This window comes from Phragmites australis, chromosome 12 (assembly GCF_958298935.1).
Source record: "Phragmites australis chromosome 12, lpPhrAust1.1, whole genome shotgun sequence".
Classification (NCBI taxonomy): Eukaryota; Viridiplantae; Streptophyta; class Magnoliopsida; order Poales; family Poaceae; genus Phragmites; species Phragmites australis.
Window position 1 is genome coordinate 28,402,596 of NC_084932.1, and position 16,022 is coordinate 28,418,617.

At 51.1% G+C, this 16,022-nt stretch overlaps 3 protein-coding genes across 3 annotated transcripts; 1 reads left to right on the forward strand and 2 right to left on the reverse strand.

Moving 5' to 3' along the window:
- Positions 1 to 965: 965 nt before the first annotated feature.
- On the forward strand, positions 966 to 2,689 carry LOC133886153 (RING-H2 finger protein ATL54-like). The gene has a single exon (XM_062325890.1). The coding sequence runs from the start codon at positions 1,147 to 1,149 to the stop codon at positions 2,344 to 2,346; it is 1,200 nt and encodes a 399-aa protein (XP_062181874.1). The 5' UTR covers positions 966 to 1,146; the 3' UTR covers positions 2,347 to 2,689.
- A 1,734-nt stretch (positions 2,690 to 4,423) lies between these two features.
- LOC133886151 (transposon Ty3-G Gag-Pol polyprotein) lies at positions 4,424 to 9,470 on the reverse strand. Its single transcript, XM_062325887.1, is given in 3 exon segments — positions 4,424 to 6,624; positions 6,626 to 6,763; positions 6,766 to 9,470. Coding segments are annotated over 3 exon segments (4,416 nt in total). The 5' UTR covers positions 9,010 to 9,470; the 3' UTR covers positions 4,424 to 4,590.
- Positions 9,471 to 9,509: 39 nt separating this feature from the next.
- On the reverse strand, positions 9,510 to 15,436 carry LOC133886152 (SEC12-like protein 2). Its single transcript, XM_062325889.1, has 10 exons — positions 14,981 to 15,436; positions 14,800 to 14,894; positions 12,068 to 12,218; positions 10,999 to 11,090; positions 10,808 to 10,907; positions 10,658 to 10,733; positions 10,446 to 10,566; positions 10,218 to 10,334; positions 10,065 to 10,132; positions 9,510 to 9,976 (listed from the first exon to the last, which is right to left on the reverse strand). The coding sequence occupies exons 1-10, from the start codon at positions 15,260 to 15,262 to the stop codon at positions 9,876 to 9,878; spliced, it is 1,203 nt and encodes a 400-aa protein (XP_062181873.1). The 5' UTR covers positions 15,263 to 15,436; the 3' UTR covers positions 9,510 to 9,875.
- Positions 15,437 to 16,022: the final 586 nt, after the last annotated feature.

The following is a 16,022-nucleotide window of genomic DNA, read 5'->3' on the forward strand; positions in this document are numbered from 1 at the left end:
CTAAGAGAAAAATAAACAGACCTCAACTAGAAATGTAAAGGGACTTTAATTCCATGCATCTTCACGTGTACGAACACCGATCGGTCTATGCTATTACGATACTTTGAAAAGTAATAAACACAAGGGCCTATGTGCAAATTAAGCTGGAAGCTAGTACGACCAAGAAAAAGACCAAAGACGCAGCGACCACCCAACACCAACCATATCTATTGGTGGCCAATTTCCACGCCTGTCAATTTCTCGGAAGATCGAATTAAACCCTCAACCAACCTAATGATTTTTTTTTCAACAGCAATCAACTTCAGTGATTTTTTCAGCCCCTTTTACTAGTTTAGTGAGGGTAATTAAGAGAGGGACTATTGACTACTGTGCTGTAAAATCAAACGTTATTTTAGAGTTGACCTCCAACTGAGAAAATGGTGATTTGGTGAACTAGAAAAAAAGAACTTAGGGCTTTGGTTGACTGCATCAATCTAGTAAAATAGACTGATATAATTTGTGGTTTGTAGCTTTTTACTTGAATGATCGTCCTATTGCAGGGAAATGCTGCAATAAAACCTTAATTTTATTCGGCATTAGTCGATAGCACACTTGAATGTTGAAAACATGAGGTTAAAGGATTTTCTCGAGAAGCTTCCGATGCCATGACAAGAATGTGATCAATCTCCTTCTTTGATCAGATGATTTATTTTAATGTACCATTCAATGTTTCAAACATGACTATGAAAAATCTTCTCGGGTCTAAACCATGAAAAATCTTGTTTGGCAGAAAAATGATTTAGAGTAGATAATTATTTTTATTTCTCATAAATAGTGCGAAAGGAATCGTGTTCCTAAACAATGACTCCATTTTCAATTGGAGTCCAATAGAAGATATCATGAAAAATCTTTTTCAACACTTGCTTTTAAACTACTACTCACCACACCACATATATATATATACATACCCATCATCCACAGTTCACAAACATCACAATATCCATGAAAATCGAGTTTTAAAAAAGACATATATCCACAAAATTCATGAGAAATATAGTATAACTTTTCACAGGTCAGCATTCCACCACATCACCACTCTGACATCAAACATTCACACACGAGTTGTTCACAACGCGGCTCACAGCTGAGGCGCGTGAAGGCAACCCCATGCCGCCGCCGGAGAAGCCGCTGCCGCGGCCAAAGCCCAAGCCCAAGCCCAAGCCCAAGCCCAAGCTTAAGGCGGAGCCGTCCACGGAGCTGAAGACGAGGGCAGCGAGGCCACAACCGTGGACGGAGCCGGAGCTGAAGACGAGGGCAGCGAGGCCACAACCGCAGATGGAGCCGGACCGGGACGGGACCCTCGGCGGCGTTCCAACCTTGCCGGATCCCTTATCCTGCGCCAATAACTGCACCAAGTCATGCGCCTACTACCCCTTCTGCCTGTCGCCGCCGCCGCCACCTGCCGCCACCGTGCACCTCCGGGGGAGCCGGCTGCCGACCCCGCTCATCGCGCTCTCGGCGTCCCTCCTCGCCGTCTTCGCGGTGCTCCTCCTCGCCCTGCTCGTTCACCGCCTTGTGCGGCGGCGGCGAAGGAGGCGGCTGCAGAACGCGCCGCTGACTCAGCATGACGAGGAGGGGGGCCAGGTGCTGGCTGCGGTTGCGGAGGAGGTGGGTGATGAGGAGGTCGACGGCGGGGTGCACCACGTGTGGTACATACAGACCAAAGGGCTCGACGAGCGCGCCATCGCGGCCATCGCTGCGGTGGTGTACGACGCCAAGAAGCGCGGCGCCCTCGGCGGAGGAGACGGGGACGGCAGCTGCGCGGTGTGCCTGGCGGAGTTCCAGGACGGCGAGACGCTGCGACTGCTCCCGCGGTGCGGCCACGCGTTCCACCGCGGGTGCATCGACACCTGGCTCCGCGCCCACGTCAACTGCCCGCTCTGCCGCGCGCCCGTCCAGGTCGCTGCCACCAAGACCAACGCCACGCCGGGGACCACAACTGCCACGCCCCGCGGCGAGGCCGAGGCATATCTCGGCGCCGGCAGTGACGCTCAAATCGAGGAGACATCTCGCGGCGGCGTGCCTGAGCGCGCCGTCAGGCGGGCCGCGTCCATGGTGACGCTGCCGCGTCGGCCGTGGCCGGACGTCTCGCTCCGAGCGCCGGCGTCGAACAGCGGCCGCGAGGAGGAGATGACGGGGCTGGGCAAGATCAGGAGGCTGCTGAAATTCTCAGAAGCGTTGGAGATGGCCGGCGTCAATGTAGGCCGGTCGGTCTCATTCGGCGCAGGGAGCTGCCAGCGCTTGCCGGCAAGGTCCGGCCCCTCGGCCGCCGGTGTGAACGGCGATGAAATGGAAATACCACAGTGAATTGCCAGAAGATAATGACGAATTGGTGATGATGGAGTGCTGAAAAGTTACAGGTTTGGAGGTGTGAGGTTGGTGTTGGTTTGAAAAGTTTTGTTTGCCACAAGGGAAGGTAAAACTGCAATCTTTCCCAGTTTCCGGTAAGATTAGTAAGTAAATAACGCGAGTTTGTGCATACACTGCAGAGTGTCGGAAATTGTAAATAAGAATTCCTGACACAGAAGTTTTTGTATGCGAGATTGCGACATGCGTCGTCGATCTGTAAGATACAAGATACCACTCCTGTTCGTTGTGGTTCATGGATTTCTGAATGATATGAATGAGCTGAAGATATGTGTTGCTACAATTTGGCTAACTTATATATAGGTTTCTGAACCCATCATGATCCACCATGATCTTTAGCTTCTGGAGGAATGAGGACCATTGTGTTTTTCATTCAAAGGCGCAATTGCTCTTTTCAAACATCATAGGTTCAAAATTCTCAAGATTTCAGGTGCAAAGGTAATGTTAACAACATGAAAGGGGATGCATAACTTAAGGATGTTGCCAACTAGGGGATTATAATGAACTAGATTCTGTTCCAACCCTATTCACTGAAAACAAAATCAAGCATTGCACTTGCAGCTGGAGCCTTCCTCAGCTCAGGATTCTCAAGGAAGTTGTTACTGACAGGCCACCTACCTTGCCATGTCTCTGTCAGGCCACTGACACTGCATTAACAATGATGCTTCCATTTGCAATGCTCATGGCTGTGACTGAGGAGGAGCCAAGGTAGGCAGTTGAGCTCAGTCACCTCTAGGGCTGGACAAAAAGCTCATGGCTCATGAGTTAGCTCGGGCTCATAGAGGCTCAGCTCGGCTTAGCTCGGTTCATTACCCAAACGAGCCGAGTCCGAGCCACACCGTTTGCTCGCTTTGTGAACTGAGCCAAGCCGAGCTAGCTCGTGAGCCGCTCGTGAGTCAAACCGAGCCATGGACCGTTAGCTTGCCTGGTCCAGTAGTTCAGCACTCCAGCATCAGCCCGTTTATTTGTAGACAGTGCGTGTGTGGATATTTTTGCTCTATTGATTTGTTGTCCTGTTTATTCATAGCTAGGTCTCGTGATGGATGCAGTGCGAGCTATATAGGCATATAGTTGGGCGTGGTGATGAAGATTGCAAAGCCGCAGCAAGTCTGAGATTACCTGGTGTGAGCTTGAGTTGTGTTTTATGACTCATGCATGAATTTATATAATCAAATCTAGTAGTTGTTTTTATCATGTGTTTCCTGTTTGCATGAGAGGTGTTTTCGAGCTTCTGTTCTGCATTGATGCCTGATGGTCTGGAAGGCTCGCGAGCTTGCTCGAGCCAGCAACCGAGCCGAGTCGAGCCGTCATTTTAGCTCGATTCGTAAACCGAGCTGAACCGAGCCGAGCCTACACTTCACCTAGCTTCTGCGAGCCTAGCCAAGCCTTCCAGCCCTAGTCACCTCAGAAGGAAGTGTGCATCAATTATTGGGACCAAACGTTGGTTGCGGGTCATTGTAGGCAGTTGAGCTCAGTCACCTCAGATGTGTTGGTTGCATTGTGCATTTCTGCTGTTTGGCCGTGGGTGACGTTTCTCTGAGGTGGAGTAGAAAAGCAAGAACGGAATTGGAGTCAGGTATTTATTTTCATTAGGTGCACCTCTCACAAGTTATTTTGGTTTAGGACAAGGTCATGCGCAATGCACATCTTGCCCCTTTTTAGGATATCTATTCTTCAAGCTGGTCATTTTGTGCCATTGCACCAGATATAACATCAGAAGTTTCATGTGAGTGATGTGCACTTCACTGCTGGAATACAGTTGAACAAACATATCATATGCATACAGTAATGACCGTTTACATATCTTAAGGGATGTTAGGAGCGTTTTCTGGAATTTCATGAACAAATGAGATGCTTGGTTTGACCTTTTGAGTAACCCACTCATTCTAAAACGAGACAAGGTGATGAACCAACACAAACTGTTTACGAGATGTACAGCATAGTGTGTCAAGGGCGTCGAGGGATAGGATAGGCGCACCCCGGCTACGTAGTTCGTAGCTGCGATCCGTGTTGGGGCGAGGTTTTACCCCTCAGCGCCCGTTTTGTTGAGAGAGGGAGAAGGAGAGATAATTGTTCTTGCTTAATCCTAATTGACGGATTACAAGGACTCTTATAGGCCATAGCCCCAACAGACTCTAACAATCACTCCTAAATCAGAGGCCCCTTGATTGGCTCTCCTTTAATCTAGCCACTTTCTAAACCGAGCACTGCGCTGGTGCCTGCCGCGGTGACCGCGGCGGCCGCGTCGCCCTGGCGCGCTGCTGCACGCCGCGCATCTCGGGCCCTTCGATTCCTGGCGTATGTGCGGCCCCACATGACATCTCTCCCCCCGTCGAGGAGCAGCTCGTCCTCGAGCTGGAAGGCCAGGTACTTGGCGGTGAAGGCCTCGACGTCTTCCCATGTAGCCGATGCAGCCGACTCGCCCTTCCACTGGACAAGGACCTGGCGCACATCGCGCGCCAATCGTGCCCGCACGGCCCGCTCCGGCTCTGGAACCGACGCACCATGGTGGATGGGGGGCAGTGGTGGTGTAGCATCCGGTGGCGGCCCGCGGAACTTCTTGAGGAGACCGATGTGGAACACATCGTGCAGCCGAGCGCGAGGCGGAAGGGCCAGGCGGACGGCGACGTCGTTGATAAGTTCGACGACGCGGTAGGGGCCGAAGTAGCGCGGCTTGAGCTTGCCGGTGACGGCCTGGGGAATGGACGAAGCTGCCCGCTGACGAAGATGAAGGAGGGCCCAATCGCCCACCTGATACGCGACATGACGGTGGAGCTTGTCGTAGTGCTTCTTCTGGACCGCCTGCGCCTGCTCCAGGCGATAGCGGATGTCCGCCAGGAACTCGTCACGCTCCTCCATGTTCCTGGCGACGACGGCCACCCGTGTGTCCCCCGTCTCATAAGACCGGATGGTCGGAGGATCGCGCCCGTAGACGACGCGGAACGGGGTGTCCCGCAGCGAGGACTGGTAGGCGGTGTTGTAGACGTACTCCGCCCATGGCAACCAGCGCAGCCACTGTCGAGGTCGGTCGCCGGTGAGGCAGCGCAGGTACATGACGATGACGCGGTTGGCAGCTTCTGACTGGCCGTCGGACTGAGGGTGGAACGCCGAGGTCATGTGGAGCTTGGCGCCCATCAGGCGCATGAGCTCTCGCCAGAACGTCGAGGTGAAGACCGGATCGCGGTCGGACACCATGGACTGGGGAACGCCGTGAAGCCGCACTATGTCGGTGAAGAAGGCTTGCGCGACGGACTCGGCGGAGTACGGGTGCGCCAGGGGAATGAAGTGGCAGTACTTGCTGAACCTGTCCACCACCGTCAAGATGACGGACTTGCCACGGACGCGCGGCAATGCCTCCACGAAGTCGAGCGCGATGTCCGTCCAGACACCCTGGGGTACGGGCAGGGGAAGTAGAAGTCCTGCCGGGTGGAGGTGCTCCGATTTGTACCTCTGACATGTCACGCACGAGCGCACGAGGTCCTGCACCAGCTGTCGCATGTTAGGAAAATGAAAGTCGCGTCGGAGGCGATGTAGTGTGCGCTGGACCCCTTCATGCCCGTCCTCGTGCACGGCCACCATGATCTCCTGGACGAGCGGGGACGCCGGGGGAATGTAGAGGCGGCCGCCGAACTGGACCATGCCGTCGACGAGCGTCCATGGTGCGCCGCGGGAGCTTGCACGGAGCTCGTCCCGTATGGCGACGAGGACAGGGTCGGTGTCCTGCGTTTGACGGAGGCGCGTGACGAAGTCGAAATGCGGGGCGGAGATGGCAAAAATGACCCCCTCGTCCGTGTCGCGGCGGGACAAGGCGTCCGCCACCACGTTCGCCGCGCCCGGCTTGTACTCGACGGAGAAGTCGAAGCCCAACAGTTTCCCCACCCAGTGGTGCTAGGGAATCGTGGCGAGACGCTGATCCAATAGGTACTTGAGGCTGTAATGATCCGTCTTGACGAGGAATCGGCGGCCCCAGAGGTACGGTCTCCAGTGCCGTATGGCGTGGACGAGGCCGATGAGCTCCCGCTCATAGGCGGCGAGGGAGCGATGGCGTGGCGCGACGGGGCGGCTGAAGAACGCAATCGGGTGCGCGTCCTGGATGAGCACCGCGCCGAACCCGTGCGAAGAAGCGTCGCACTCCACGACGAAGTCCTTGGCGAAGTCCGGCATCGCCAGGATCGGGGCCGAGGTGACCGCCGCCTTGAGCGCGTCGAAGGCCGCGGCTGCTGCGTCGGTCCAGGAGAACCCTTCCTTCTTGAGGAGGGCGGTCAGTGGCGCGGCGACGGAGCCGAAGTTATGGACGAATTTGCGGTAGTACCCGACCAGGCCGAGGAAACCGCGCACCGCCTGCGCCGAACGTGGCACCGGCCAGTCATGGATGGCCTGCACCTTGGCCGGATCCATGGCGACGCCCGCCTCGGAGATGACGTGGCCGAGGTACGAAACGGAGGCGACGCCGAAGGCGCACTTCGCGCGCTTGACGAAGAGATGGTGCTGGCGCAGCATGGAGAGGACGGCGCGGAGGTAGCGAAGGTGGTCAGCCCATGTCTTGTTGTATATCAAAATGTCATCAAAGAAGACAAGGACAAACCGGCGGAGGAAGGGTCGCAAGACGTCGTTCATGAGCGCCTGGAATGTCGCTGGGGCGTTGCACAGCCCGAACGGCATCACCAAGAACTCGTAGAGGCCCTCGTGTGTGCGGAACGCCGTCTTGTGGACATCACCCGGCCGCATGCGAACTTGGTGGTACCCGGAGCGAAGGTCCAGCTTGGAGAAGAATCGGGCGCCTTGGAGTTCGTCGAGCAGTTCGTCCACTACGGGAATGGGGAACGCGTCCTTGACGGTGAGGGCGTTCAGGGCGCGGTAGTCGACGCAGAAGCGCCAGGATCCCTCTGCCTTCCTGACGAGGAGGACCGGCGAAGAAAACGCCGACGCGCTGCTGCGGATGATGCCCTGCTCCAACATGGCGGCACATTGCCGCTCCAACTCGTCCTTGTGGGACGCAGGGTACCGGTACGGCCGGACCGCCACCGGCTGCGCGCCCGGCTTGAGGACGATGCTGTGGTCGCAGGCGCGCGGAGGCGGGAGCCCCTGGGGCTCAGCGAAGACGTCCCCGAAGGATGCCAGCAGTTCGTCCAGGAGGGACTCGCTGGCTATCGTGGTGCGGACGCCCGGCGCGCTGGTCGTCGCCACGCCCGTCCAGCACACGGCGCGCCCCTGACGCTGGAAGGACATCTTCCGCGTGCTGAAGTCCCAGAGCACCGGCCCCAAGGTCGCCAGCCACTGCGTGCCGAGGACCAGGTCGTACCCGGCGAGTGGCATCACGAAGAGATCGACGCGGAATGTGTCGTTGTCGATGGTGAGCGGTGCCTGCCGAATGACGCCAGGGCAGGAGACGCGCTCGCCATTCGCCACTGTCGCCGTGAGGCGTGGGCGACGCTGCAGAGGCAGCCCGATACGGAGGGCCGCGTCCTCGGCGATGAAGTTGTGCGTGGATCCCGAGTCGAGGAGCGCGGTGAAGACGGCGGCGCCCACGGCCACCTGGATCTGCATAGTGTCGCTGAAGGACACCCCAGCGATCGCGTTGAGGGAGAAGTGCGGGGTCTCCTCCCCGGCGGCGTCCTCATCAGCAGCGGCCCCGTCGTCGGTGTCGTCCTCGATGACGCTGTCGAGGAGGAACAGCCGCTTGCAGACCCGATTGTGCCCGCGACCGAACTTTTCATCACAGTTGTAGCAGAGACCGAGGCGACGACGCTCCTCCTGTTCCGCCTGAGTCAGCCGACGAATCGGCCGGCCCTCCACGGTGATCGTGGCCGGCGCGGCCTTGGCCGCCTTGTCCCCCAGGGGCGCCGGCAGGGCGAGTCGCGGTGCGGGCGCCGGCAGGAGCGACCGATCGCGCGGGGGAACGCGTGCCGCGGGCGCGACGTAGCTGTTCCGCAAGTCGATCTTGCGGGCGAGGCTCATGGCCGCCACCAGCGACTGGGGATTGTGGATCTCCACATCATGGCTGAGCGGTGGAAGGAGGCCGGCGGTGAACAGCTGGACGCGCTGTGCCTCGTCTAGGCGGCCCGCGCGAGGTAGCAGGGCCTGGAACCGGTCCTGGTACTCCTCCACGGTACCGGTTCGGTGGCAAGCCACCAACTCGCCGAGGGGGTTGGATCGAAGGGGAGGCCCAAAGCGCAGGTGGAGGAGCTCCTTGAAATGGCGCCAGGAAGGAGTACCCTCGTCCTGCTGGACTTGGTAGTACCACAGCTGGGCGCCGTCCTCGAGGTTGTATGACGCCATCCAGACTTTCTCCTCCTCCATGATTCGCTGTTGATGAAAATAAGATTCACAGCGATTGATAAAGATCAGGGGATCCGACTTGCCATCGTAGCGCGGGAAATCGAGCGTTTGGAAACGCGGCGGCCGATCTTGGTGGTGCTCCCCCGACCCGGAGCGTGCGGAGGTTGACGATCCGCCCGGCGGCGGGCGCGCGGCGTCCAGGCGCTGGATGGCCTGGGCGTTGGCCTCCACGGACGTCTGGAGGGTCCTGATGGACGCGACCAGGGAGTCCAAGGTCACCTGCAAGGCAGCGTTGGCGGCGTTGTTGACGGTGTTGTCGCCCATGGCGTCTACGCGAGGCGAGGGTGACGGCGCGGCGGCTGAGGGTGGTGCGGCGGCTGGGGTTGGCGAAGGGGCACGGGATGAACTGGATCGCCTAGACCGTGATACCAGGTTGTCAAGGGCGTCGAGGGATAGGATAGGCGCACCCCGGCTACGTAGTTCGTAGCCGCGATCCGTGTTGGGGCGAGGTTTTACCCCTCAGCGCCCGTTTTGTTGAGAGAGGGAGAAGGAGAGATAATTGTTCTTGCTTAATCCTAATTGATGGATTACAAGGACTCTTATAGGCCATAGCCCCAACAGACTCTAACAATCACTCCTAAATCAGAGGCCCCTTGATTGGCTCTCCTTTAATCTAGCCACTTTCTAAACCGAGCCCTGCGCTGGTGCCTGCCGCGGTGACCGCGGCGGCCGCGTCGCCCTGGCGCGCTACTGCACGCCGCGCATCTCGGGCCCTTCTATTCCTGGCGTATGTGCGGCCCCACATGACATAGTGATACAACTCATTTTACAGTCCAAGAAAGATTTGTCATCACATATATATTGTAATGCTCTCCTTGCATTTCTATTGTTCATACAGTTATAAGTGCCGCAGGAAGAAACATGGCTACAGACGACTAAACTCACTTGCGGCCATTAATTTACAAAATTTCGACGACATGAGTACATGACCTTTTTTTTATACAAGCGTGACAAGGTAAAGGCCCGAAGGCCCTTTTTTGCTGTTCCGCTGTCCTAGAAAAAATAATGACAGTTGACCTAAGACAAAAATTTGTTCAATCTCTGAAGCAATACCTCGTATATCTCCAGTAGAAGATCAGGTAATCACAGAGGCAAGTATATGAGACATCAGTAGAGCCTGAACAAAAATCTCAACGCGGCAACATCGCCAAGAGGTCTTCTTTGTGCTGCATACAGTAGTATACCAATATTGCAAGAATGATAACTAGTATCATGGGCCATACGCTTGTACCTGCCAGTAAAGAAGCACCCATATTTAGGATAGGACTTGCAAAGATTGGGAGAAAACAAATAAATCAAGAACAAAAGATGTGGCTTACCATTACTCTTTGGAGATCCAACTGATGTCACCCTTGCAGTTGAGTCGAAGGAACTTGACAGTAAAGTTCTGAAATGATGTGACAAAATAACATTGAAAAATTGCATTTTTGTTTTTCGCATTCATCAACTTGAAGCAGAATGAAGATACTGACCTTGAATCCTGGGAGAAGGCCAGTGTTGTAACAATGCCAAGATGTGCTTTTTTAACAGTGCCAAGTGTCCGCATATCTTTTGAGCCAAGTACGATGATGCTTCCTTCAATTGTTCCACTGGATAACAAAGGCAAAAAAATAAGACTTCCAAAGAAAATGCAGCCATGTTATCTCCTTAAGCTGAATACTAAATCAAATAAGGTGCCCATAGTATTTCTCCATGCTCACATTGCGAGAAGAACACCATCTGGCGAGACAGCAAAAGCTGAAATTGCCTCACGAGTTATTCTCTTTGATCCAATTCTCGTCCATGAGGTAGAATTCCAAGATATTATTTTCCAATAATCACCTAAAAAGCAGCACTATTTCTGTTACTGTCAGGCCTCCAGCTCATTAAATAATTCAATTCGTAACAAGGCTAACTTAAATCTTAATGTCACCTTGCATTGCTGTAACAAACAGGATGTGACTGTTGTCAGTCCTATTAGAGAATCTGCAGAAGCTAAATATTTCTCCCTGGAAATGTACAGATAAGAAACTCATTTAAAACAAGGCATTAAATCAATGCATGTCGTCCAAAAATCACTCACTGCTTCTATTGGTAGATTAGCTACAACTTCAGATGACTGCAAGTCCCACACTCTACATGGGCCACTGCTCCTATTCACAGCAAGAAACTTCTCATCGGAACTGAAAGCATGTTCCAAAGCAGAGGGAACCCATCAGTATCTTGCAATCAATATTCAAGTGGGAAGAGAAAGTTCAATTGTCAGTTTTTCACCTGAAGCTAAGATCCTTAACCGATGCCTTAGTATCAGCTTCTGTGAGAACAGACTCCATTGCAGGCCATTTGAAGACCCTTAAATTCCCATCCTAAAACAGAAATAAATGACTTGACAAGCTCCAAGAGAAACAACAAAACCATATATGAACCATTGATGAATCCCCAAAGCAAAATGCAAGATCATAACTGAAAACTTCACTTAAATGGAAGCAAACCAGCACTATAAATTATATCAGCAAGGTTAAATATTAGCGTTCAAACTTCAAAGAGTGTTCTGTCTGTAAGAAATGACTGTTTAATCAACAATAGACACAACTTATCGAGACTGATAAGCATCTGTTTGCTTTTAACTAAAATAAAGGTGATGGTACAACCATGTATAAAAAAGGACATCAAACAAAAGCATCTCAGGAACTACTTAAAATTTATTCTGTCTCTCCATAGGTTACAAAACTACAAATTTGTTCACTCATTAGATTTACTTTCTTGCCAATGATTTGTGTACTATACTGACCATGAAACATGAAGTATCCCTTTGGCTAACATAAATACTATACACCCACCTCATCAGTTACCTCAACTCGCTATATGAATCCCCATACGCAGGGTTGTCAATATTGTTAAGCGCTTTGAGTTGCCAAAAGGAGTTAATTGCTTGGCTATATTAGTCTGTACTCAAAAGTGTTGCTCTTGAAGACCATAGTCCGTAGTTTAAATTATTTGTTTGCATGCCACCACACAGAATATTATTTTTAGTACATCTGCAAACAACTAGAGCTGTCAGATCTTCCTAAGACATTGTATGCCATGTATGAGACGTGGATTCAGAAAAAATGAATTTTCTGTGCCTAAGTGACTAATTTAAAAACTAAACACATAGTAATTGAGCTTATGAAATAAATTTGAAAAATATGATATCTTCCAAAACTAGGTAGGTACTTAAGTACCTACAGGCCAACTGCGAACCAACATCTTTTAGCTCAAAAGGAATAAGGAGGAACTAAATCATAACAACAAAAACCACTAATAAGTAATATGCAACGAAATGAATACCATATTAACTTACCTCACCACCAGTGGCAAGCACTGAACCCTCTCCACTGAATAATACGGCCAACTGCGAACCAACATCTTTTAGCTCCACTAGTGCTTCCTCATCAGACTTCAAAGCTAGCTTACATGGTTCCTTTCCTTCCTTTGATTTCCACCGATACAACCTATATGAGTGTTTGATCAAAATTATGAAAGGAAAACCAAGTTTGAATATTCACGTTTACGAATAAAAAGAAGACACCTCCATTATATTTCTGGAGAATATAGTATGACTGGCAAAGTATAACAGGTACATTTTGCAGCTGATACTTTAAAATTGAACCACCAATTCATCTACACTAACAACTAAGCAAACCCAAGCCATGCTTCAAGATGGACCAAGAACATACCAAATTATAAGGCATAATATTGACTACAGAAACAGGAACTAATCCACCATGCCCCAAATATTGGCTTCATCATAAAACAGGGCACGTAATCAGAAAGGGCAACTTTAAAGCTCGGTTGTTCTAGTAGATAATATTTACATCTTCTCATGTAATCATAATAAAATTTTCTGCATGCCTCTTCAGACCAAACATACTCGACTTATTTCTTACACTAGCATTTAATACTTCTATGATCAAAACATAATACTATTTTGTGGTTATCAGGGAAGTTATCATTGTGTGACTCAAAATAAATATTGTGCTATAGCAATAAAACATATTTTAGTGGGTCAGAAGAGAGAAACTAGTACAAAACTAGGTTCTCAGAGTAACGGCCCGACAGTTTTTACTACATAATAAAATAAAAAATGCAGCCAATTTAAATAGCCACACATATGTCCTTGATTCCGAGTGTGGAGTGTCACAACTCAATACATGTGATATATGAACATGTCATACAGTGCTGTGGGTGTTGGCACTAGAAGCAGTGCATGGGAAGCAGCAGATGCAACCAGTGTTACCGGGACATGAGTGCGGGTGTCAGAGTTCGACTCGGGTGCAGGTGTCCGATTCGGCAATATCTAGAAAATAGGATTCGGGGATTCGTCTAATATATATTAATTTTTATTAAAAATATATTGTATATATTCTGAGTAGTAAATAATATAAGTATATATTTGGACTAACGAATTTGTGGTTAAAACACATGTAAACATCCATTTACATGTATAAAGGATGTGTCACTCACTCGTAAACTGCACAAAAATTGTAGAGATTAGAAAAGGAAAGGAAAAAAGAGAAAAGAGAAAAGATGTTGCCCGGCCCAACAGAACCAGCTAGCCCGATCCATTCACCTTTCCTACTGCCAAAGCCCACAAGCAGAGTAGCCCACTAGGGCTTCTTTTACCTCTCAAGTCACAGCAGCCCACAGGCACACGAAACACACCACACAGAGAGGCGGGAGCGCTGCCGCAGCTTCGCACGCGCGGATGTTGGGCGAGCTGCCGCTGGAGTTGCAGTCCGCAAACCGTAGCCCTCCTCATTCACGTTCTCTCCTCCGATTTGTCATCTTGTCTCCTTCCCGCTCGATACGAGGGCGCACAGTAACAGCGGCGGTGGAGATGACAAGCAGCGACGGCCACATCGAAGGAGGCATGAAGATGTGAAGTGACGGCTGCGACTTGGGTTAGCTCATTCCCCACTCTTCCATCCTCAAGCAGCGCCTCTATTCTCTCCGTCGTTTGGACTCGCTGGAGAAGTGTCCGATGTGTGTCGGATCGTGTCTGGTGCATATCGACGTGGGGATACGCGTCGACGCGGCAAAAAAAAATTTAACACGCGTGTCCCTGTAACACAGGATGCAACAGATGGCACTGGTGGGAGCAACGGCATACGTCTAGAATTTACTCGTTACCAAGGTAGTTTGTTCAACAGATCAGATCAGATGTGCAAAGGAAGGCCAACAGGCAGCAGCCTGCAGCAGTTACATCAGCAGCTTGCAGCAAGAGTTAGATAACTAGGAAAGTTAAGTCTACTTTGTAACTGAATATTCGCAAGTTAGAGATAGAGTTGGACAGTTAGAGATTGAGTTCATAGGTTAGGAGGTAACACATCCTTTACAAGAGTAGGCTGTGTACGTGAGTTTAGTCGAGGAACAAACAAATCTCACTTGCGTCTATTCACCATCTTATAATCCTTATAGTTCTTTCATCCCAATATATGTCTATCTTCCCCATCTAATGCCCTGGTAGCCTTCAGGCCATGTTGTCTTGCCATCCTCAACAGAATGGTAGTTATCCCATTTTGGGCCACCATCCACAACATAGGATGATGGCATTGCTCCTTAGAACCATGCGAGTCCAAGGAACACACACAGCAAAAACAATGGCAAAAATCAATACTGATAACTCCAGATGAAAAAAATAGTACCCAAATGCAACTTGTTACAGGCAAGAATCAACATTAGAAGCTATCTTCTCGAATGGAATGTCCTAGGCTGCATAACAAGGAATTCCCTGGAAGAAAAAGCTATCACCAGTGACAACAATGTGATATTTGGATAAAATTTCACCATAAAAACAGAATAGACTCAGATTTACAATTTGCAAATACTCCCAACCAATCATTCCAAACATAAACAACATATGAACAACACAGTAACTAAATTAACCCTGAAAGGGCACAGATGCATCACATTGTGAGCACTTGCTCAGATCACAATTCACTACCAACCAATACCAAATGCGCAGCAACAGCAGCACGAGACCATACGCTCGAAGTACAAACCCAAGGACGTGATCCGAGTTGAAAAGGGTACCTGCAGCCGTTGGGGAATGCGCAGAGGACGCCGTCGCCGCGGGGGTGGACGGCCATCCTGTACGGCACCTCCTCCTTCGTCCCCTCCTCAAGCACCTGCCCACCACGACGAATACCGGATCAGCACGGGAACATCACCCCACCCTAGATCGGCGCGGGATCTGGGCGGACGGATCGCTCACCGGTTCGGTGGAGAGGGCCGGGGTCGCCGCCGCATCCCCCGCAGCGGCGGCTGAGTCGAGCGCGGCGACCACGAGCTTGTTGGGAACGCCGCTCCGACCCTCCCCGCCGCCGCCACCGAGCACGGCCATCGGGGGTGGGGGCGGCGGGGGAGAGGAGGACGAGGCGTCCGCGTCCGCGTCGTCGGCGGCGGCGTCGGGTTTGAGGATGTGAGCGAGGGGGAGCCAGGAGGCGCAGTAGATCGGGAAGCCGTACGACTGGCTACCACCGCCGCGGGGCGCCATCGCGGGGGTAAGGAATGGGGGAGCGCCGGGAGCAGTCGGTGGATGGCGGTGGTCGACGGGGGACGCGCGACGGACCGTGGGGGAGGTTGCGCCTGCGGAGGTGACGTCAACAATTACGTAAGGTTGCGTTTGGTTGACCGCTTGACCTCCAGAAATGGGTTTCTTCGCTTTTTGGTCCTTGGAAATGAGGATTTTGGTCACATGTTGTACTATATCAAAAATACAAAAAGAAATAAAAACTGGTTTAGAAAACAATTTAATTTTTTTGGTGATGTAAGAATGTATTTTTTACCGATAATGTGCAATTTAATCAGTACTTATGTCCTATGCATGCATATGACATGAAGCATCGACTTTTTTCCATGAGGGCACTTTGTTTGGCACGTGATGGTTAGACTCAATTTTTTTTTTCAATTAGTAGATAAAATGAAAGAATTGACTATATGATCAAGTTTTAAAAAGGAAACAATGGATGGTTCTTTTTTAAGATGGGATCAATGGTCACAAAACATAGAAGAGTAATGAAATTTGTGAAACTAGCTCATCATGGATGGTAGTTCTCATATTTTTGTGCATGAAATTGAAATTTTCATGAATGTTTTACCATTCTACTTTGGTGAATACGTCGCATAAAAGCCTTGATTCAAGTGCAATGCGAACATCGTGTCCAAGAAAATAGTTAGAGTGAGATGAAAATAATAATGCTGCTAATCTCAGATGAGATCAAAACACTTGAGTGTACAAGGTTACTCAACATACT

Coding starts and splice junctions, on each gene's coding strand:
- LOC133886153 (XM_062325890.1), top strand. CDS start 1,147: ATGCCGCCGCCGGAGAAGCCGCTGCCGCGGCCAAAGCCCAAGCCCAAG.
- LOC133886152 (XM_062325889.1), bottom strand. CDS start 15,262: ATGGCGCCCCGCGGCGGTGGTAGCCAGTCGTACGGCTTCCCGATCTAC. Junction 12,219..14,799: donor GCATTCCCCAACGGCTGCAG/GTACCCTTTTCA, acceptor ACACTCATATAG/GTTGTATCGGTGGAAATCAA. Junction 10,734..10,807: donor CTAATCTACCAATAGAAGCA/GTGAGTGATTTT, acceptor GTACATTTCCAG/GGAGAAATATTTAGCTTCTG.